This window comes from Orcinus orca, chromosome 2, assembly GCF_937001465.1.
Source record: "Orcinus orca chromosome 2, mOrcOrc1.1, whole genome shotgun sequence".
Lineage (NCBI taxonomy): Eukaryota > Metazoa > Chordata > Mammalia > Artiodactyla > Delphinidae > Orcinus > Orcinus orca.
This window is the reverse complement of record NC_064560.1, coordinates 134,764,039-134,787,724: the sequence shown is the minus strand read 5'-3', so window position 1 is coordinate 134,787,724 and position 23,686 is coordinate 134,764,039. Positions and strand designations below refer to the sequence as shown.

At 41.1% G+C, this 23,686-nt stretch overlaps 1 protein-coding gene and 1 pseudogene across 4 annotated transcripts in view; one reads left to right on the top strand and one right to left on the bottom strand.

Annotated features, from left to right (window-relative positions):
* Positions 1-10,665: 10,665 nt before the first annotated feature.
* LOC101272899 (ATM interactor-like) lies at positions 10,666-14,092 on the bottom strand (annotated as a pseudogene).
* Positions 14,093-16,386: 2,294 nt separating this feature from the next.
* DTD2 (D-aminoacyl-tRNA deacylase 2) overlaps positions 16,387-23,686 on the top strand; it is a 31,453-nt gene continuing 24,153 nt past the window's right edge. For 2 of the 4 annotated variants that reach the window (XR_004478254.2, XR_007475941.1), the window contains exons 1-2: positions 16,387-16,618; positions 20,211-20,280. Coding sequence is in view for 2 of the 4 variants with exons in the window: in XM_004282135.3 (XP_004282183.1) it covers positions 16,508-16,618; positions 20,211-20,280 (181 nt within the window). In the remaining 2 variants the exon portion in view is untranslated. Of the gene's footprint in view, positions 16,619-16,818; positions 17,026-20,210; positions 20,281-23,686 lie in introns of all 4 variants that reach the window. The other 2 variants (XM_049706803.1, XM_004282135.3) reach the window with 2 other exon arrangements.

Below are 23,686 nucleotides of genomic sequence, written 5' to 3'. Positions count from 1 at the left end.
ATCAAAACTACAATGAGGTATCACCTCACACAAGTCAGAATGGCTTTCATCAAAAAATCTACAAACAACAAATGCTGGAGAGGGTGTGGAGAAAAGGAAACCCTCTTGCACTGTTGGTGGGAATGTAAATTGATACAGCCACTATGGAGAAAAGTATGGAGATGTCTGAAAAAACTAAAAATAGTACTACCCTACGACCCAGCAATCCCACTACTGGGCATATACCTTGAGAAAACCATAATTCAAAAAGAGTCATGTACCACAATATTCATTGCAGCTCTATTTACAATTGCCAGGACATGGAAGCAACCTAAGTGTCCATCGACAGATGAATAGATAAAGATGTGGCACATATATAGAATGGAATATTACTCAGCCATAAAAGAAACGAAATTGATTTATTAGTAGTGAGGTAGATGGTCGTAGAGTCTGTCATACAAAGTGAAGTAGGTGAGAAAGAGAAAAACAAATATCGTATGCTAACACATATATATGGAATCTAAAAAAAAAAAAGGTTCTGAAGAACCTAGTTGCAGAACAGGAATAAATACATAGACGTAGAGAATGGACTTGAGGATACTGGGTGGGGGAAGGGTAAGCTGTGACAAAGCGAGAGAGTGGCATGGACATGTGTACACTACCAAATGTAAAACTGATAGCTAGTGGGAAGCAGCCACATAGCACAGGGAGATCAGCTGGGTGCTTTGTGACCACCTAGAGGGGTGTGATAGGGAGGGTGGGAGGGAGGGAGATGCAAGAGGGAAGACATATAGGGATATATGTATATGTATAGCTGATTCACTTTGTTATACAGCAGAAACTAACACACCATTGTAAAGCAAATATACTCCCATAAAGATGTTAAAAAAAAGAAGTGGCTCCTTGATATATATATAAAACTGAATCACTTTGCAGTATAGTTTAAACTTACACAACATTGTAAGTTAACTATACTTCGAATAAAGAAATAAGAAACTCTATTAAAATTTTAAAAGAAAGAACAAAAGGAAGGAAGGAAGGAAGGAAGGAAGGAGGGAGGGAGGAGGAAGGAAGGAAGGAAAGGAAGGAAAGAAAGAAAGAAAGAGAGAGAGAGAGAAAGAAAGAAAGAAAGAAAGAAAGAAAGAAAGAAGGGAAGAAAGGAAGAAAGAAAGAAAGAAATGGCTCCTTGGTTTATTGAGATGAATGGGCTGCCCAGCTGCTAACATATCTGAGAGGGGTTTGGTATAAGGTAGGATGGTATTTGCAACACAAAGCTGATTCCATATAGCCTGAGAAAATAGGGGCAACAATTATTCACAAGTATGGTTTATGTATCTGGCACTGTGGAAGGCTCTGGGAATACAACAGTGAATAAGACACAATCCCTGTCTTCACATAGCTTAAAGACTAGTGTGGTGGTTCTGAATTGGCTCCACATTATAATTATCTGGGACACTTTTTTAAATTACCAGTGTCTAGGCCTTACTCAAACCAGTTAAAACCAAAATCTCTAGGGGCAGGACCCAGGAATCTGTATTTTCTTTTTTTTTTTAGGTTCTCAGTTTGACTGTAAAATACAACCAGAATAGAAGACCAATGTTTAATGGGAAAGAAAAAGGAGTAAAAAGGTCATTACAGTACAAAGGAGTAAGTGCCATGTTTGGAGTAACAGACAAAAGCCTCCAACCCAGGTTTCACCAGTCAGAGAAGTTTTCCCTGTTGAGTGCTGCAGAACGGTGTTAAACATCTAAAGCAGGAGAAGGACAATAAGACAGAGGAAGCAGAATGTGTAAAAGCCCCAGAGGAAATGAGCACAGTGCTATAAAGCAGCACTACCCAAACTTGAATACTCATGAGCATCACCTAGTGATCTTGCTGAAATGCTGATTCTAATGCAGGAAATCTGCAGGAGGCTGAGATTCCACATTTCCAATAGGATCCTAGGGGATCCATTGCTGCTGATCCAGAGCAAGAGTATGATTGGAGAATAGATGTGAGAAGCAGGTATGGCCAAGATGAGCTGGAAAGGTCAACAAGGCCTAGATCCCAAAAGCCCCTGCTAAGGAGTTTGGACTTGATCCTAGACTTTATCACGAGGGCAATAGGGAGCCACTGAAGGGTCTTTAGCCAAAGAGTGGTAGAATTAGGTTTGCATTTTATTTTTTTTAATAAATTTATTTATTGGTTGATTGATTTGGGGCTGCATTGGGTCTTCGTTGCTGCACAAGGGCTTTTCTCTAGTTGCAGTGAGTGGGGGCTACTCTTTGTTGCGGTGCATGGGCTTCTCACTGCGGTGGCTTCTCGTTGCACAGCACGGGGTCTAGGTACACAGGCTTCAGTAGTTGTGGCATGTGATCTCAGTAGTTGTGGCACGCAGGCTCTAGAACGCAGGCTCAGTAGTTGTGGTGCACGGGCATAGTTGCTCCGTGGCATGTGGGATCTTCCCTGACCAGGGCTCGAACCCATGTCCCCTGCATTGGCAGGTGGATTCTTAACCACTACGGCCCCAGGAAGTACCTAGATTTGCATTTTAGAAAGACCAATCTGACAAGTTAAACTAGAGTGAGTGATCAAATGGGACAAAGTTGCAGTAATCCGGGTAACAGATGATGGGGCCTGAACAAAGAAAGTAGAAGAGGGGAATGGAGAAAAGTGGAAAGTCTTGTCCTATAAATTCTGTTGGTTGAGGGTTCAAGGGAGAGGGGGAAATTGAGGAGACTTGTATCAGTTAGTGTTCTTGAATGCGAACAGTAGATTTCATTCTGGCTGGTTTAACCCAAAACTGGTTTATAAGAAGATATTAAATAGTTCACAAAATTATTGGGATGTCTGGAGAAACGTTCAAGGCTAAGCTTCCAGGGACAGTGCCTGATGCCTGACGCAGGCCATAAAACTATCCAGGTCAGGAATCTGTCTATATCAGTCAATGGTACCAATTACTGCTGCTGCTGTCATTGGGCCCCAAATACCAGCAACTTAGTTTTACTGCAACTGCTACTGTCACCGATGCCACTTCTGCATCCGATCTTGAACCTCCTGTGCTTGAAAGCCCTACCAACTCCGAAGTCAGGAAAATGGAGGTCCCATGCAGAGCCTGTTTATTCACATTGCTCACTTCCCAGCTTAATCTTGCATTCAGCTATCCAATTGGCATGCCTGCATCCTAGCTGCAAAGGAGGCTAGGGAGCTGCATTTCGATTTCTACATGGAAGGGAAAAGTATACTCATAATGTGGGAATTTCCCCAAATAGAAATGTTATTCAAAAGATGACGGGGTCCATTCACTTTAACCTAAAAAAGCTTTCCAGAGTGATTAGCTTCAGAAAGAGAAGCAAAACTGCATTGTGCTGAGACGTGACAGGGAGGCGAGAATCCAGAGGCTTTAAGAGTAGCAACTCTCTTAAACTTAGAAAATTAAGGCGTTATTCCCCCTCCTTCTTCTTCCCACAGAAAGGAACTCTCACACATTCCACCAATTAGAGATGAATTTGTGTGAAGGGACTGCTATTAAAATGCAAATATACCTTTTAAGAAGGTTATGTTTCATTCACAAGTTAATGGGAATTACTTTAATCAGCTTCACGCCAGCAGAGTGCAACTAAACACAGTACTTAGAATATTAGATTTTTGATTGTGGCCTAGAGGAAGGGAATCTTCTGAGTTGTAGGTCAAGCCTGGAGCAAATTTTGGAGATGCTAAAGGCAGCATAATACATATAGGGAATTGCTATAAAAGAGAAAGGAGACGGAGAGTTATTCCGAAGAGAGAGTTGGTGACTAAAAAAAAATTTGCCAAAAAAAAAAAAATTTGCCTAGATGTGGTATGGCCCTGAAAATCCGGTTTATGCCAAATTGTTTAAACTGCAGACCATATCTTCCCTGCAGTTAAGCCCAGTCACCCCAGTTTAGTTCAGGCTTTCCAGCAGGTGGCTCCCCTTCCAAGTCCTGTCTTTCTTTTACTGGTGAAACCCAGCAGGACCCTGCAAGGTCCTCCCAGATACAAAATCCCCTCAGCACCCGCACCCCTATTTCTTTTTTTGTAGAAAAAATTTTAGTCTCCTAGGCTTTCCCTGAGTTCCAAAGAGCAGATTCAAACAGTTACTAATTAGGGAAGTGAGTGAATGCAGGAAAGTAGTCAAGAAACAATGGTTCAGCCACATAACAGAGTCCTAGTTACTCCTCAAGGGATATGTATAAGAATCTGACGCATATCTTTGAGTTGTCCTGCAGGAACTAAGACTCCCACCCACGTGGAGGATGGTGACTACATGCTGAGACTGCAGACTGGTTAGAACAAGAAGATTGATGATTGAGATTCCTCGAGCACCACCCTATCACCTCACCACCAACCAATCAGAAGAAAGTCACACACCCTGTAGCCTCTCCCTCCCCCTCCCCGCAATGTTGCCTTTAAAAACCATCCGGCAGTTTTGGGGGTTTTTAGCGTGAGCTTCCTGTTCTCCTTGCTTGGCTTTGAAATAAATCTTTCTCTGCTCCACACTCTGAAGTTTCCATTTGTTTGGCCTCACTGTGCATCAGGCACATGGACTTGGGTTCGTTCAACAACATTGGGAGGGAAAGAACACAACGGTGGAAAGAGAAATCGTTTTCTAATTAAATTGTTTTCCTTGTCTCTTCCCTAAATTCTGAGCCCCCTGAGAATAAGAACAGCATCTTATTCCTCATACATTTCCAACACCTAGCTTGGTGTCTGGCATGATAAATAAACGTTAATAAACAATTGGATAAATATGTGAATGCAGTTATTAATTAATTCTGAAGTTGGAATTTTCTCTACTTGTGGGGATCTTTAGATTGTCCTTCCTCACGCATGCTGAGAATCTACAGTATTTCTTTTGCTTCACTTGCCAAAAGGAGCAAACAATCAGGGAGCTGCCATCTGATAAATACTGCTTTCCCTTTTTTATCTCAAGCAAATGCAACTGAAGAATTAGATGTATATGAACAATTCATTTTTGAAATTCTATTATTTACTTCCTGCTGGAGTCAGTATGAGCTTTACTTAGTTACAACACTCAAAGACAATAAAAATCGTTCATTATTTTTTCTGTATCAAGTCAAATCTGATTCCAATTTTCTTCCCCCACAGTACAAAGAGAGCTCTAAGGGCTTAGGGCCATAGTGGCTCCCTCTAACGTGCCTCTTAGTTAAGTCTGCAAGAGCCCTTGAAGGCAGTGGCTCCATCCCTTTGTGAAATAAAATTCGTATTTTATGACAAGATAATAAAAATTTAAACATAAAAATTTTTCTTTGCGGGCTTCCCTGGTGGCACAGTGGTTGAGAGTCCGCCTGCCGATGCAGGGAACACAGGTTCATGCCCCGGCCCGGGAAGATCCCACATGCCGCGGAGCTGCTGGGCCCATGAGCCATGGCCGCTGAGCCTGCGCGTCCGGAGCCTGTGCTCCGCAACGGGAGAGGCCACAACAGTGAGAGGCCTGCGTACCGAAAAAAAAAAAAAAAATTCTTTGCCCTTTGACCTCCTCTCTCCTCTGCTACTGTCCATTGTGTATCTGCATTATGCATCAACCAAACCTCCCCCACCTGCAGAAATACCTGCTCAACCGTAAAAAGCAACACTCTCCTAGCATCAACAAGACAACTCCTTAAAAGGTGACATTCTTTCTCCATCTTGTAAGGGGCCGCTAGATGATGCTTAGATCTGGATTGTATAAACTGTCAATAATGCATCATTTAATGTACAGCTTTCTGTTTCGAAAAACTTATATAACTGTGCCTTGACTTCTAATGGGTGGAACAGTTCTCAGAGCTTTCTGAGATGCTCTTCCTGGATTACAGTCCTTGAATTTGGCTCAAATAAAATTTTCAATTTCTGTCTTAGATCGACTGATTAATTTTTCGTAGACACCTTCCTCCCATGCAAGCTGGGCTGCGTAGGAGACATTTTCACCAAGGCTAGGATCGCAGCAACCATTCTCCTCTGATGTCTTGCCATATTCCCAATGGCTGGGAAAAAAGGTGGGGAGGGGTCAAGGACCTTGACTCATCTTACACTGATAACTCACTAAGTCAAACTTCACCTCTGTAAACTCTTGGAGAATTTAAATAGTTCCGCTAAAAATGTTAACAGCAGCTATGTCTCTCTTTGTCTTCTCAGCTGTTACCTTCCCACAAAAAGATGACAAAAGAGACCTCAATGTGGCCTTTACAACCTCTTCAGTCAGTGTGCCAGATATCTTTTGCTGGCTTTCCTGATCTACACTCAAGCATTCTCCACCCTGCTTTCTGCCCTGGAGGCTGGGACATCAACAGGTCCCCAGGCTTCCTAGCTATTGGCTGTTTTTTGCAATGGGGAGCTCTGGCAGGAAGTGGAAGGAAGGTAGAAAATGCAGTCAGGTGTTTATTTCCCTAGCTCCCTTCCTAAAGGGTCACCTAAATTTGGCTATGCTTCTTAGCAGAAGGTTCATTCCTTCTCTTAAGGGTCTATGTAAGTCTCTACCCCTGGATTCCAGACTCTCTCCTTTTCTCTCTTCAGGCCAAGGGAATGGTAACATCTCACCTGTTACCATACCCAAGGGAACGGTAACATCTCAGCTGTTACTACACTACCCACTGTGGTGCCCCTACACCCACACCTTTGTAAATAGTGCCTTTGTCAATAAAACTTTCCCAGGTTATCCTATTTAGAGTGTGTTATTTGCTGATAGGACCCTGACTGATACAGTCAGTGTGATAAAATAACTTATTTTTTCTCTGACTATAAATAATCTTCAATATCTTCTTTTCCAAATAATGTATTTGTTTATGGCACTTATCCATGGATTTCAAAGAACTATATAAAAAATAATTCCCACATTTCTTGGTAGAACGATATGAGAATAATTTTTTAAAAAGAATAAAATCACAATTCTCATACAAACATAAAATCAACATGTGTCAAAGATTTTTATTTCATTCATACTTAACTCAGCAAGGAAGAAACCAGTAATATACTACAGCCAGTTCAAAAAAGAACTCAAATCTCCTCAAATAAAGAATTCCAAATAATTTATGCAGATACTCCCTAGCCAAGGAGGTAGATCGTAACTCCCTACCCCTTGCGTATGGGCTGTGTTTAGTGATCTGCTTCCAAAGACTAAATCATGGAAGTGGGTCTGTGTGTAAGTTTACACTGGAGAAACCTGGCAAACACACTACCCTAGTCAGGTAATTAAGGTCAACATCACCATCAATAAGACCTGTTGACAGAATGTACCATTGATATGATGTAATCAGAAGGGCACTTCATCTCTATGGTCATCCTCAAAAACCCATAACCCTGCTCTAATCATGAGAAAAACATCAAATCCCAATAGAGGGGCATCCTACAATATACCTGACCAGTACTACCCAAAACTGTCAAGGTCATCGAAAACAAGGAAAGTGTGAGAAACTGTCATGAACTAAGGAATCTTGTCAGCTAAATGTAATGTGGTATCCTGGATGGGATACAGAAAAAGGATTTAGAGAAAACCTAATAAATCTGAATAAAGTATGGAGTTTAATTAATATACCAGTGCTGGTTTCTTAGTTGTGACAAACATACCATAGTAATTTGAGATGTTAATAACAGAAGAAACTGGGTGAGGGGTATATGGGAACTCTCTGGTATCTTTGCAACTTTTCTGTAAATCTACATCTATTCTAAAACAAAGTTTATTAGAGAGAGAGAGAGAACTACTCAAGGTGCTATATACTTTTAGTCAGGTAAAGAATGCTGAAATGAATTTACAAATGGATGCAAAATTGGCAAAACCGGTCAATACCCACAGAGTAATAATCAAATTTTATATTTTTATAGACAGTATCAGTGTTCAAAGAGTTAGCTTCTATCTCTACAGAGTTGTAAGATAGTCTAGTCAAAGACAAACCCTGTATAGCCCTATAGGACCAGGTAAATCCCAGAGGTTCCAGCATTCTGTTAAAAAGATATCTAGAAATCTCTTTTGCCCATTTCAAAATCTTCCACAATTTTTTTCTACAAAGGATGCAGGTGTCAAAATTATTTTAAAAGGCCCTTACCACAGGCTGGCCTGACTTGACAAAACAGCTAACAGAAGTATACAAATATTCAGAAGGTTATGCAGTGCTTTGCCAAGTTATCACAACATTATGAACTGAAAAATAACCCAAACATCAACATAATTTATCAGCCTGCCCTGGGGAAACCCTACAGATTGCCAAAGATATGCATCATTGCCTTACAGTTAAAAGCACTTGCTATGTTACGTTACCTAGGCAACACACCAGCAAATGGTACAGTAATAAAATAAGAATTTTAAAAAGCAAGTTGAACAAAAGAACAGTCAATATCAAGTTCCAAACTCAATTCCATTTCCTACCTGGTTGTACAAACTATTTGTGTTAAGAAGGGACTCAGCTCTTAGGTGGGAACTATCATTTTCCCAGGCCTCATATTTTTGTATTGGAGGGGCTTCAACAGCCCATGATTAAGCCCATGATTAAACACCATGGCATCAGTTTCTGCCTATGTAAGAAGAGGCTCCATGACAAAATATCAAATATATGATTATGGTTGGAGCATTTGCCCTTGGAGTTTTAATTTCAGACTCTTATTTACATATGTATGTTTCCTTTTTCCTCACAGTCTTAGTGCATGTGTCAAGTGTCTTTTTTTTGTTTTTGGCCACGCCTTCCAGCATGTGGAACTTCCCTGACCAAAGATCGAACCCACGCCCCTTGCAGTGGAAGGTGGAGTCTTAACCACTGGACCACTAGGGAAGGCCCAAGTGTCTTTTTTTTTTTTTTTTTTTAGAATTCTCACTTCTCTTCAATCGCTGAGTTTCAGCTCTTACAAATAACCTTAGAACAATTCAGGTAGCTAAGGTTTTTGGGGGAAAACAGTTCTTACTTGTACATGAAGAACTACTGCATCCTCAATTTTCTATAAATAACTCAATTGGCTGGATTAACATTGTCACAGAAACACAAAAATTTTTTAAAGCCATAGATCACCGTGTATATATTTACAAAAGGCATAATCAAACATGCATTTCTCCTTACTAGGAGAACTTAAATAGATGTTTGAACATTAAGGCAGTGATGACTCTAAAACATAATGAAATTCTAAGTTAAGGCTTTATGTTTGTTTTACCATATTCATAGGCAACTGTGACCAAAGCAAACTTTTATCTACTAGGTTGAGTTCATCTGCCTAGGATATATTATTTATCCACTACCAACAATTCTTCTATGGGATAGCAATTAGTAGCAAACCACTGATTTATTATACTTTAATGAATTATTAGTCTCCCCCTTAGGTTTTATTTTGAGGATTTAGCCTTCAGCAGCATAAGCATGTGCCACAGAAGGAACAGAGTATTTTTTTGGGTAAACTTAGAAAAATTTACAGACTGCACTGATTTTTACTTGCTTGAAATTTGGCCAGCAAGCAAGAACTCAGGATCTCCTAAATACAGAAAACCTCAAAAGCATACTTGACCACAGACCCATCTCAAAACATAGATGTTCTTGAATATTGAAGCACTCAGTCATCACCTTACTTCCTTTGAAGACTGGTATTATCCTCTCTAAACAAAGCAACAAAATGCAGAATACCATATCTTAGATGGATCTATTCTATAATTGCTATCCTCAAGGCACAGATAGTATCCTTGCTGGACCAATGTGTTTCCTCATTCAAGGAAAACATGAGAGGTGGATGAAAAGAAGATTCACTTTAAAATAGTTGTTGATTGCACTCTTGCCCTATCAAGCTTATGCAAAGTATTGAAATTTAGTGGAGAATTTCCTTTTCTCCTTATTTTATTTTTTTTAACAATTAGAGTGATAAAACTTGGACTCAGCTGGTGGGTGCTCTTTGAGGAGCAGCTCTGGAGCACCGCACTGGCCTTTTGTAGGGAGTAGGGGGGATGCTCATAGGACTCATGAGTGTGAGCTCATGCTCACACTCCAGTATGAGCTAATAGGCATGATTCCACAGCCCAGCGTTTCCATAGTTGGGGCGACTTACTGTCACCTAGACTGAAACGATCGCTATTTACACTAAGTGCTTGCCGCTACTTCTTTAAGCAAGAATTTTACAGCAACACGTCTTGTGAGGAAAGTACTATACACTTACGCTGCTATCAGTAAGAGTTCACGTAGAGGAGGGATGGCATTGACTATATGAAAATTGTCCCAAAGGCTAAAGACAGGGGCTTCCCTGGTGGCGCAGTAGTTTAGAGTCCGCCTGCCGTTGCAGGGGACACGGGTTCGTGCCCCGGTCCGGGAGGATCCCACATGCCACGGAGCGGCTGGGCCCGTGAGCCATGGCCACTGAGCATGCGCGTCCGGAGCCTGTGCTCCGCAACGGGAGAGGCCACAACAGTGAGAGGCCCGCGTACAGCAAAAAAAAAAAAAAAAAAAAAAGCTAAAGACAGCTGTAGTTTTCCTTTGTGTCTTCAAATAAGGAAAGAGTAAGATGTCAAAGCAGATGAAGCCGATGGTGTTTAAATCTGATGGTGCAGCATCAGACTTCTTTAGACATTATTAGGAAACAGGAATTTCTAACAAGCACTGGCAAAAGTATTTTAGGTGCAATTTAAGTAAGTCATATGTCAACTAAAATGTTTCAAAAATTTGAAAAGTTTGTACACTAGTCCTGGTGAGCTTGATTCAGCTAAATGGCTAGATGGGTTTTTTTTTTTTTTTTTACGTTGTGCTGGGTCTTAGTTGCTGCACTTGGGGATTTTCTTTGTGGCACATGGGATCTTTGTTGTGGCACGTGGGATGTTTTAGTTGTGGCATGCATGCAGGGTCTAGTTCCCTGACCAGGGATCGAACCCAGGTCCCCTGCATTGGGAGCACTGCGTCTTACCCACTGGACCACCAGGGAAGTCCCCTGCTAGGTGGGTTTTAAAGGTGTGAAATACATTTTTTTTTTTTAAAGAAGGGACGTCTACACTGAAAGGGCAAATGTAGGCAACACAAAAAACAATCACTGTTTTAGATCAACATCTTACACTTTATAATACACTCATACATTTTTACACAAATTTCATGTTTATAAGTGCAAAAGGCAAAGAACCTCAAAGAATCGAAGTAACTGTATCATCAACTGCATTCAATAGAGTTAATACTGTTGTCCCCATTCTCCATCTTCTAAATCCAGAAGGGAACCGTAAATGCCATCCCCCATGTGAACTCCACTTTCAGAAGTTGGAGACTGGGTGTAGTTCTGCACACAACTGGGTTCCAACAGAGCTGAATTGAGTTTCCATTGTGTTCCAGGCCAAATCCGCCAGAAGAAAGTCATCCATTGCTGTCTGAGTTTCATTGCTGTTGAAGAATAAGCTCCCCAAAGTTTCAAAGCCAGAATTCATGGTCTGTGTTTCTGCACTGCTTAACCGAACTTTGCTTTCTAGAGCAGGTGGGTGTTTAGCAGGAGAGATTCTTTCAGTTTGGGCCTCTGTGTCAGATGAATCAATACTCATGGAAAAGCTGGAGTGTTTCAGAATACTTCCCAGAGGCAGATGAGGGCTACTGTCTAAAAAGAAGTTCAAGTCCCTCTGTGTCTGAGTGTCAAACATTTCAAGGCCTAAGAAGTTAGAATTTCCTCTACGACTGTAGGACTGGGCAGAGGTGTCTGCAAGTAAGAAGTCAGTTTGGGTCTCTATGTCCAGCGATTCCAAGACTGGCTCAGTGGTTATGGGGCTAAGTTCACTCTTTTTAGTTTGAGTCTGGATGTTTGAGGCCGAAAAGAACTCTTCAATATCAAAATCAACTGCAGGATTCTGGGTTGGGCCAGATGGGAGCTGGGTGTCAGGTCCATTACTTGTGTCAGACGAAGACTACAATTGTCCAGTGTCTGACCAGGCAGATTACTTGACAAGATGTTTTCCAGATCACTTAATAAATCCCTGGTTCAGGTCCGATTATCTGTCATGTTCTGTGAAGAAAGTGTACTATTCTGTGTGCTGAATGAAGTTCATGATTGGTTCAGATTTCTCAATATCTTGATTTAAAGTTTTAGGGTGGTTCTGAGGTAACAAACCATGAGTTACAGTCTCTGCTACTAAGCTGCTGCTTATAATTTGTCTGTAGAAACATCATATGATGAATGAACACTCTCAAAAATGTCTCCACACATTACAGCTTGGTCTATCTGTACTCGATCATCTGTTGGACTTCGCATTCCACTGGTCTGAGTTTCTCTCAAAAGAGATCCCACCTGACGGGAAACTGGGATCTATAAATACATCAGTCTGAGCAGCTATAGATGAGATTACCTTAGAACTGGGCAAAAATTTTGAGTATGAACACTAACGGGAAGGGAAACTTGAGAACCAAATGTCAAATCAGTTTACGAACAAGGTGATTCAGAGGAATCAGGGCTAGCCCACTGTGCAGACAGTAAAAAGTGTTGTGTGGTGTAAGACAGGTCTGCCGGTGCATTGATTGAAGAAATGCTGTTTTCTTGACATGTGTTCCCTAGTTCTTGTAAAGAGTTAGATGGACTTTTACCCAAGTTCACTTGAACACCTGTGCTAATTGGCTCAACAGCAACGGGATTTACAATTTTTGAAAGACGGAGGCTCTCCTTGAGAGAGCAAGCCTCTGAATCTAGGCCGAGGATCAGGGTTCCTATGGACAAGGGCAGTAAGTGCACAGAACCGGGGGGACAGAGCCCTGATGATCGACACCCAACACTACAGGCTGGGCTGAGGAGTCTGCTGTAGGCACAAAGACAGGCACTTCAGGCTTTGGTAAAAGCAACTTCTGAGGATACCTTGGACGTGTTGGAAGAGTCTGCTTTCTGGCATTAGAGCTGCAAGAGTCTTCAAAAGAAGCCATTAGCTTTATTTCTGAAGTTTCTAGCTCTTGAGCATCTGGTGTTGGGGTTGATTTGTTGCTCAGTGATTCACTGGTCTTACTGGACAACTTCTGGTTGTACAGGCACTTTTCCATTTTCCTTTTCTTACTAGATGGATCCCTGTGTTCTGCAGGGATCGCACGGCCAGTTCGGTAGATGTGGGACTGTAAATGCAGTCCTTCTGGCATAGGGACAGCCACATGTGCACTGGAAGGTATTGCCACAATCCTCTGGATGTCTTTTCAAGTCCTACTCAGTGCCATACGAATTGCTGCACTTAACTATGTTTGTGCTGCTTTTCCGCATGCATTTTCATAAAGTGCTGTTTTCTGAGAGAAAATTGAGAACTTGGTCTGTCAGGGCCTCTCGGGCATCCTTCAATCGGACAACAGCAGAACCTCAGGACAGTTTTCAAATCTCTTCCTATTGTTGGATTCTCTATGCCATCCTGCTGGTGGTGGCTCTTGACCAGGTGTGTGTTGAGCACCGGGCTGTTGGGCAGGATCTTGCCGTCGCCACGCGCCGGGCACAGGCTATTGGTCCACACGGCCCGGGACAGCTCGCTCACCCACGGAGGGATGAGCTCCCCGGCCAGCTGCCTCTCAGCGGCCTTGGGGGAAGGGGACCCCATGGGCCCGAGGCGGCGGCAGCTCCCCTCGCAGCCTGGGCGCCCCAGGCCAGAGCCGCGGGCCCTGCCGCCACCGTCTCAGAGGCCACCAGGTGCGCCATGTGTCTTGAAGCCCAAATTCACCTGGGTCTTTCACACCTGTTTCAGATACCCTGGTAGAAGAGTGACTATCTCTCACAGTAAACTGGTAAAGAGACTTCTGAATATAATTTAGTATACCCTGCTTGCACAAGGGAAAATGTGTTGATCATGCCTTATGTGAGAATTTCCACTCCATGTCACAGCAATATTTCTTACTACAAATGAATAAATTAGTATTCTGGTTCTATTCCAATTCATGTGCAATTTAGTTAGTATGAACTAATTTCTCAGAAACTGATCACCTCCCTAGGCACTGAGGAAAAAAAAAACAAAAAAAAAACCTCTCTAAGCTTTGAGGTAGGGGGCTAGGTTTCTTCCAAGCCTTCCCTGAAATGAAACCTCTATCTCTTCCTGTTGCATATCTACTGATTAACATACCTCCAAGTAAAGCCTCGGGCAAGAGGTTCATTCTAGAGCTAAATCTTACGTAAAGCTCTGCTTAGTCCAAGAAACAGATTTCTTAGTCTATGAAACAGATTATGAAACAGTTCATTTTTCTTTCTTTTCCTCTTTACAATCAGGAAGCTTACTATCAGCTGCAAAGGATCTTTCAGAAGTGGTTCTCTGTTAAAATTTGGGCAGCCAACTTGAATGAATTAAACAACTTAAAATAACTCTAAATTATTATACCGTCTCAGAGGGCCTAGAATGCTTTCATAACGAATGCACTAGCTGCATGGTCTCCTTTCAGCACTGTAGCTGTTTGAGAACTATTCTTGCCCAGACAGTGATTTCTTGTATACTCACAAGGCAAAGCTCTCTTATGTTCCAGTGAATCTTCTTCCTCTAGAGCCAACTTAATGTTGTGCTTTGCTTCTTACATCTAACTTGAAGGAAATTGTACAACATGCTCCACGTCAACATTACATGTGATGAACATAACTGTTTTATAACAAAAATTGAAGTTGTATATCTGTGAAAACTTTGCTACGTTACCATCTCAGCACTCCAGTCAAGAACCACTGTCTTGTCTATTTGTTTTCAATTTTCCACATTCCAGCTGACATAATTCCATTTTCTTTACTCCTTATGCTTTATTTTTATTCACATTTCACTATTTTATTGCAGGTATGGCTGACCTTCTTAAATTCTTTGTGGAATGAAACTAGATGTTCAAAAAAATAAATAAAATACAGAAAGTAAATACTTTCTCTTTAGTGCCTACTCTCTACTGCCCTCTGCAGGTAGAAAGAAAGAATAAGATCCTCACTTAACAGGAAGATTTAAAGTAATTGGTGTTTTTTGAGAGGCTAACCATTACCAACCAGACTCCATCTACTCACAGGAAGGATTTCTCAATTTGCTAACGTCCCTTCACTGTGGAAAAATTTCTGGGAACCAGAGACTATTTTCAAGAGAGTTCCCTATCTCCTACACCCATATACAAATGGACATGAAGTCCTCTCTTATTCTGGGTGAAGGCTAAGGGCCCTCTATGTCAAAGTTCCTTCAAGCCTGTAAAACTTGAGTCTGGGAGTGAAAGAGAAAAGAGACATAAAGGTGCAGACAATGCAATTTGTCTGTGCTCTGCAGACAAATGTCAACAAATGTAGGAACCCCTGCAATCCCTCAATCAGAGATAATGTGAGATTTTGCTTTGTTTTTACAAAAAGTGAAAGGCAGCCTGCAAGATAACCAGCAAACAGGCAGCTTCAATTCTGTGTAGAAAGGACTGTTCATTACACATAGATTATTTTCTTCAGCTACACTACTTTATATGGATAGCAACACTGTCAGTGATGTCATCTTCTGAAACAGAGACCAGGATGTATAGGCATATTGTGCCAACCGAGCCCAAATCAATGACCTGGGTAATGCAGTCAGGGTAACACTATTATTCTTCATCTAAACCCTCCAAGCCCATAGAAAAATAATGCTAATCTGATGCAGGTTCAAGGAATACATTATGTGGGAAAGAAAATCAAGCCCTTGTTTAATTTCATTTACATTCTAATATGTACTTACAGGAAACACCACAGAATTCAGTATGATTATATGCATCAGACTATGCCATTTTATTTTTGAATTAGTAGCATGCTTAAAAATTTATTAAAATCAAACACTTTCTTGGATAAGAATATTTTTAGCAAGGATATTCTCTAAAAGATTGATCTCCAAATATGTATTCACATAGCCTACCAACACCTTTCCACAACTGCGAGAACAGAATGATTTATAGCATTCTTGATAGAGGAGGCAGCGTTGTTTTATTATTTGGGGTAAGGAGATTTTTTTTGAAAGATTTATAGCTTTCAGTTCCACCTCCGCTTGTTTTGTGATTCAATTGACTCATTCTATTTACCTATCTTCACAATGGGCATAATATGGACTTAGCAGATTTAAAATTTTTCAACGTCTGTAAACTTAAGCTTTCTGAGCTGAAAAATGTCTCTTTAAAAGGTATGCTGGGGGCTTCCCTGGTGGCGCAGTGGTTGAGGGTCCGCCTGCCGATGCAGGGGACACGGGCTCGTGCCCCGGTCCGGGAAGATCCCACATGCCCGTGAGCCATGGCCGCTGAGCATGCGCGTCCGGAGCCTGCGCGTCCGGGGACTGTGCTCCGCAACGGGAGAGGCCACAACAGTGAGAGGTCCGCGTACCGCAAAAAAAAAAAAGGTATGTTGGGAAGAGAACCACTGGGTCTTTTCACTCGCTTAAAAGCATACACTGTGCGCCTTCTACCAAATTGCACGTAGGTTGGGGTAAGGGTTAGTACATACAAGTCTTTTAAGACCGCACATCCGGGCCACCGATGAGCCAGTCAGAGGCCCCGCCCTTCTGGAGGCGGAGCCACGGGCGACCAACACGTACCTCCGCTACGTCGCGCCCCGTCCAATGCTCCCTGAGCGCCGGGGGCGGGCCTGTGCGGCGCGTGGCTGGAACCTGGGGAAATCCGCGCGGGCTTGAGCCATGGCTGAAAGTGGCCGGCCACCTCAGGCCCGGGCCCTCCTGCAGCAGTGCCTGCACGCCCGGCTGCAAGTACGCCCCGCCGAAGGGGACGCCGCGGCCCAGTGGGTGGAGGTAACGTCGGCTCCGCATCTCCGGTTATCCTGTGGCGCGCAGGGGCGGTTCTCACCGCACTGTCTAGGCGATTTGTGCCCTCGCGTCTCCCTCCGAGCCGGTCGCGTGGCGCGTGGCACGTGCTGTGGGCGGGGCGGGACTCCCGGCCGGTCCGCCCAACGCTGCCCTCAGTGCCTACCTGTGGTCGCCTCTCTCCTCAGTCCTGCACCACCGGCCCTGGCCCTTTCTCCCTTGGACTTATTTTCCGAGAGGAAGAGGGTGTCCCCTGCTTGCCACCCCGGGAATTGGGAGCTTCCCCTCACCGTTTGCCTACCTGAGCTCTGTGGACTTTAGACCTAGTAGCTCAGACCTCTTGCTTCAAAAGAGCAAAAAGCCTTGCCACGCCCTGCACGATGCTCGGGCTGCTGGTGAGTTGTCCTGATCTGGTTCGAGCTTCTAGGTTAGATTTGTTGCAAGCGTTCAAGATCTGTTTTGACTTGTGCTCCGGATCCCGTCGAATTCCCTCTTAGGTTGACTGCAGCTAGGTGTTAGCACAGTCGTGAGATTGCCCATGAAGCAGTTCTTTTTTCAAGAAACTTTAAAAAACTTGACTTATTTCCCACCAGGAACAAAGATGACTACTTTTATAATAATGTTGCATTGTTATCGAACACATTTCCTCCAGAGAATTTTAAACATTTACACCAATATGATGTCCTTCTGCTTGAATATTTGCCTTTTTAAAGAGCCTGCCCATATGCAAAATTCCATGCAAAAACAAAATTTTCTTTAAGGCCCCCGACTTATTTTTTGGAGTAAGTTGAAATGAGGAAAAAAATGTAATAATGATAAATAAAACTGGTGGAGGTACTCAGAAACTTTAATGTAGGAGCATTTCATTCATTCATCTGCTGAATTCCGTCCCAAATCTAGCACTCCTTAACACAATCCTAGTTATTATTTTAAATAATACCCATGAACTATATGTGGGTGACTATTCTTAAATCACTATCTGTTACTCCCTTGTAATTTGGAAATATTTATAAGCATAAACAGTCCTATATTTTTGCCCTCCCTTTTTCTTTCTCAAAAATTCATTTCTTATTTCTTTTGTTATGGTCTCTTAAAAATTTCTCTTCCCTATTTTGAGATTTTATTATTTTTGCCATACTGTCCAAAGAATTGCCTATTTTTATACTTGCTTCATGGGACTATAAATCCCAAACTATTAATCATTTCGATTTCTTCCATGCTTCTTTATCCTTTTATATTCTTCATGTCACATCTCCTTGTGCAAAATCACGGATAGTTTATTGCAGCCTTCCAAACTATCAGTGTGTTTATTAACTTTAAAAGCTATTTTAAAGTTTCTCTTCCACTCCCACACATGGCTAAATTAGTATGAAGAGCTGACGAGTAATTAGATAGAGAGTAAATTCTTTCCTCTTTCTCAAGCATCAGCTATTCTATTACTAAAAGTTCTAATTTAAAAAAAACATTTTTAATTGTTTTTAAGTTTACTTTTTGATTTGAAGGTTGCTTTGCGTGTTCTTGGTTTCATTCATTTAGACCTTTGCTGTCACAGGCTAATATTTTTCTTCCTGGAAGGTGAACATTTTTAACCTACAGTGAGAATTATGTGTACTTTCCTATATATTTGAAATGTTCTGTTTATACCAAAAGAAGCTACAAGGAAGGTGATTCTGACTTGAGGAGGGGAATTTGTAGATCACAATTTAAGAGCTATTTTTGGAATAAACTAAAAGAAAATACCTTAATGAAGAGGTAGTGTGGTGAGTAGAAGGAAAGAACTAGTGTTTTTTTGTTTGTTTGTTTGTTTGTTTTTGGCCAAGCCATGCTGCATGTGGGATCTTAGTTCCCTGACCAGGGATCTAACCCCTGCAATGGAAGGGTGGAGTCTTAACCACTGGGCCACCAGAGAAGTCCCAACAGGTGTTCATTCCTGCAATTACTTAATTCTGACATTGCATGTGTCCAAATATGAGTACGCTTGAGAAATTTTGGCCTGTGCTGAAACAATCCCAGTGTAGAGAGCTGTGACAGTGGTGCAGATATCTGTATTATTCAACCTGCCACCTCCTTACTTATGGGTGTGCCCTGGAGGCACTTGTTTGTTCAAGAGCACAATTACACTTATAAAAGGTTACTTCTTATCCAGGTAAGTCAGGTGTGAGTGCAGAGCTGCATTTATGTTTATTTACAAGAGTATTTAGATAACACATAGAGCCTGTAATATACAGTAGAACTTAAATGCAATCAACAGAGTCCCTATCATGTACAAAACAGTCTGTAAGTGCTTTGGGAGTTAAGATGTAAAATAAATTGTGTTTCAGTCCTTAAATTTCTTTTTACATAGTCACTTAATACGCACTTGTATTGCTCTTACTATGAACCAGGCACTGTTCTAAGCACTCAGATATTAACTCAATCTTTGTAATAGCTGTTGGACTCAGAAGGTTAATCTACAAAATAAAAAATTTAATGATTCACTCTGCAGCAAAATCAAAGTCATTTGTCAAGTGTCTCTTTTCCGTATAGTCTCTATCCTACAAGAGCTAATAAAGAACTATCCAAGTCATTGTATAAAATAAATAAGCTTACATTCCTGATAACAGAAAACCTCTTGATGTAGAACTTAATATGAATGCAGTTTCCAAGGTTTAATCACTGTGTATTTAATGTATTAACAAAAATAACAAAAAATAATTGGACAGCAGTTTCTTGGAGTTTATTGAAATAGAATCAGACCCTTATTTTCATTATCTATAAGTAAATGGATTAGGAGGAACAAAGAATGATGATGTCAAAAAACATATCAGTTAGTGTTGTTTATACATCAGCCATATCTGATATAATGTGAATTCATTTGGTGTTGAATAAATGGGCCCCTGCAAACTAAATATTTATAAGTCTGTCAGCCACACTTAGGAAGAGGCTAGTTCATAGTACTAATGATTTTGATCACAAGTACATGTTTGGGGACTTCCCTGGTGACGCAGTGGTTTAGAATCCGCCTGCCAATGCAGGGGACACAGGTTTGAGCCCCGGTCTGGGAAGATCCCACATGCCACGGAGCAACTAAGCCCATGTGCCACAAGTACTGAGCCTGCTCTCTAGAGCCTGCGAGCCACAACTGTTGAGCCCACGTGCCACAACTACTGCAGCCCACACGCCTAGAGCCCGTGCTTCACAACGAGAAGCCACCGCAATGAGAAGCCCGCACACCGCAACGAAGAGTAGCTCCCACTCACTGCAACTGGAGAAAGCCCACATGCAGCAACGAAGACCCAATGCAGCCAAAAATAAATTAATTAATTTTTAAAAAAAAAGTAAATGTTTGAAGGTATAACTTGGGGTCTTTACTGCTCTTGGCTGTATTTTAAACTTAATTTTTGAAAAATGATAACTGAGGTGACTGAATATTGAAAAAGATTTTATTTTCTCACATATTTAAGAAATTAAATCTATTATCAAAAGTTATTCCTCTTCTTTTGCATTTAACCTTTTATCTATAAAAGTTGTGAAATTTTATTCATTTACCTCTGTATATAGAAGCTTCTTTCTAATCTGAATTTATTGTGGTTTCTCATAGGTCCAGAGAGGATTAGTGATCTACCTGTGCTTTTTCAAGGGAGCTGATAAAGAGCTTCTTCCCAAAATGGGTATGTGTTTGATGTTTCTTTTTTAAGAGTGAGAGTGACTAGCAATAGATAGATGAATCAGAAGGGAAAAAAGCACAATCTTAAATTGTACTGTTATGTAAGTTATAAATGACTTAACTCTGTGTACTGTTGTTGACTTTAGCTGTTTGCCTTTTCCAAAGCTTAATGTAAGCAAGTGTGGTAGAATTCTTTTAAAATATCTGCAGCGTTTCAGATCGTTTATAGATTGGTTTAGAAGAGTGTACACACACAGACACACACAGACAACACACTGAGATTCAGCCAAGGATACAGAAACTTGTTGGAAGCAGGGTGGCCACATAGGGAGAAATAGATGCTGCATTTCTTAATATAGTCTCCTTATCTCTCAGAGTCCCTAACAGGGGCATAGAGGGGACACTGTATGTACAACATGTGGTTCCCATCAAATATGTGAAGATCAGGCTTATATCGTTATTATAAAAGAGTTTACATTAACCATTTATGCACTTTGTAGGAAATGTGTATAAAGATGATTATTAAACCAAGCTCAGTGTCATCACAGCCACACCTCCTCTGTGGGCAGAGAAAGAGTCAATGTTCAGGCATCTCTGAACAATAATGTACCTGCCTGCAGCTTTCCAGTGTCCTCGATATTCTATATCACTGCATATTCCTTGTGATAATTACATAGGTTCAGATATACCAAATCAAATTATATACTATCTCAAGACAGTATTTGATAGAATAATTATGTACAAAAAAAGAAGCCTGAAATAGTCAAGCTGTCCCTAAGATTGGGGACAGGTTATATTCTCTCCATTAGTAAAGGCAGTACCCATTAGTTGGATTAATAAATATAAATTATATAGATGGGTAGTTGAAGCAGGCGGAAGTTAACCTAGAAGAGCTTTAAGTAGTGGAACTCAAGCGTAAATAGCCCAGTGAGGAACAGCTTGGACAAAGGGCTAAAGCTTCTAGAGGGGATTTTATGCTGAGACATCAAACATGTTTAACAACTTTGTCAGAGGATGAAAACTAGACTTGAGAAGGGACTGCAGTAGGTGAGGATGGAAAGCAAGTAACTGTAATAATTTGACCTACTAGAGAATGGACTTGAGGAAATGGGGAGGGGGAAGGGTAAGCTGGGACAAAGCGAGAGAGTGGCATGGACATATATACACTACCAAACGTAAAATAGATAGCTAGTGGGAAGCAGCCGCATAGCACAAGGAGATCAGCTTGGTGCTTTGTGACCACCTAGAGGGGTGCGATAGGGAGGGTGGGAGGGAGGGAGACACAAGAGGGAAGAGATATGGGAACATATGTATATGTATAACTGATTCACTTTGTTATAAAGCAGAAACTAACACATGATTGTAAAGCAATTATACTCCAATAAAGATGTAAAAAAAAAATGAAATCTGAACCTGAAGGATAATAGGGAGCTTTAAAGGGTTTAAAGAGAAAATGAAATGAGGTCTCCTGTTACAGAGGGTTATTGCCAGGACTTAATGCTTGGATATTGGACATTCTGTCTGTTTCTGCCTTGAATTAAAGCTTTCTTGACCATGAAAGCTATATAGTAGAAATCTTCAAAAACAGGAAGAGCATTTTTGGCTAAATTGTGGCCAAATAAAAACACTGAGGAAGTCCGCTTTAACTCTTCTAGTGGATAGTCTAACACAAAGCTTTTATATATCATGATTCTCAGTAAAGAGCTGTGACTCTAAGAATCACATTCTACTGGTGTGAGTTGTAAGCAAAATAAGTCCATCTATTATTGATAGTAGTAGCTTGTACTTCCCTCTGTTCCAGGAGGCAAAGTAAGCCAGTGTGATGGGATTCTCTTAAACCCAACCTCATACTTATTACATGGATTCAGATCTTTCCAATCAAATCATGTAGCCCTTGGGAACATAACAGCCAGTGATATCCATAAAGTCTGAAATAGCATGGCTAATGTATAGAGGTGCAGAATCTTCCTCAATTCATCTTCAGTATAATTGGACAGAGATCCAGGGCCCTGTCAAAACTTAACTTCCCATATACATCATTAGAGATATTTGATCGACAACCTGTCTTAGAATCTTTGAGTTTCCAAGATGCCATTAATTCATTGTCTCATTTTAATTCTACTTACTGACATTTGTATTTGTATTATATTTACTTCTACATACTGATATTTGTATACCAACAGCATTAATTGAATTCTCAGTTAGATCCAGTAGAGGGAAGTGTGTGGAAGTATAATAAATTATACTTACCTCTCTGGCCTGTTATTTAAAAACTGCCTCCTTAGTCTGTCACTAGCCTGAGGCCTGGATAGCTGGATAGTGATTTACGTGGAATGAAATGCTCCAGAGAATTATAGTTTTCTTAGAAGCAATCAATAGGACTGCAGGCTATATAGCAAAGTCCTATTTGTAATAGAGAAAATTAGAGTTATTTATTTATTTTTGGTTGTGTTGGGTCTTCATTGCTACACACAGGCTTTCTCTAATTGTGGCGAGCGGAGGCTACTCTTCGTTGCGGTGCGCAGGCTTCCCGCTGCAGTGGCTTCTCTTGTTGCAGATGTTCTAGGCGTGTGGGCTTCAGTAGTTGCAACACATGGGCTCAGTAGTTGTGATTCGCGGGCTCTAGAGCAGAGGCTCAGTAGTTGTGGCGCTCAGGCTTAGTTGCTCTGTGGCATCTTCCCAGACCAGGGATCGAACCCATGTCCCTTGCATTGGCAGGCGGATTCTTAAGCGCTGCACCACCAGGGAAGTCCCTAGAGGTATTTTAAAATAGGCATTAGTTAAATGAAAACTGATAGTGCGTAATGCAGAGCTTAAGAATTCATTTGGGTGTTCACCTTAGCAGGTTTTCACGAGGTTAATTCCTTGATTTGTAGAGTGGGGCCACTGTACTGAATCCTTGCTAATATTTACTACAGGCTCTCTAATAGTTGAAACCATTGACTGCCCCACCAGAAAGCATACCTTTTCAAGCCTGATTATTCACACAGGAGTGTGAGGTTTCAATAGTTCTTTTACTGTTTGTGTCCTCTCAGGACTATTCTTTACAAGCAGAAGTTATTTATACCCTTTATAGAGGTAGGAAGACCCTAAGGGTGTTTATATTAGGCATTTCTTTTGCTTATTGTTTTGAAAATGGCTAATGTTGAAATGTAAAGATTTTCTAAGTTTAGATTTTTTAGCTACACATGGATATTTATGGTTATTTTGACACTTCTTATTAGCTATGAGTATACTTGCATAAGTGCCATAAAAATAATAATACAATATTTTCCTGTATGTATATGAAGATAATGCCAGTAACTCTATACCTTTGGATTTACTTTCCCAGTTGACAGTGAATTTCTGATGATTCTTGCTTTCACCTTTATCCTTCTCACACTGGTGATGTTTGTAAAATAATTAGTCTT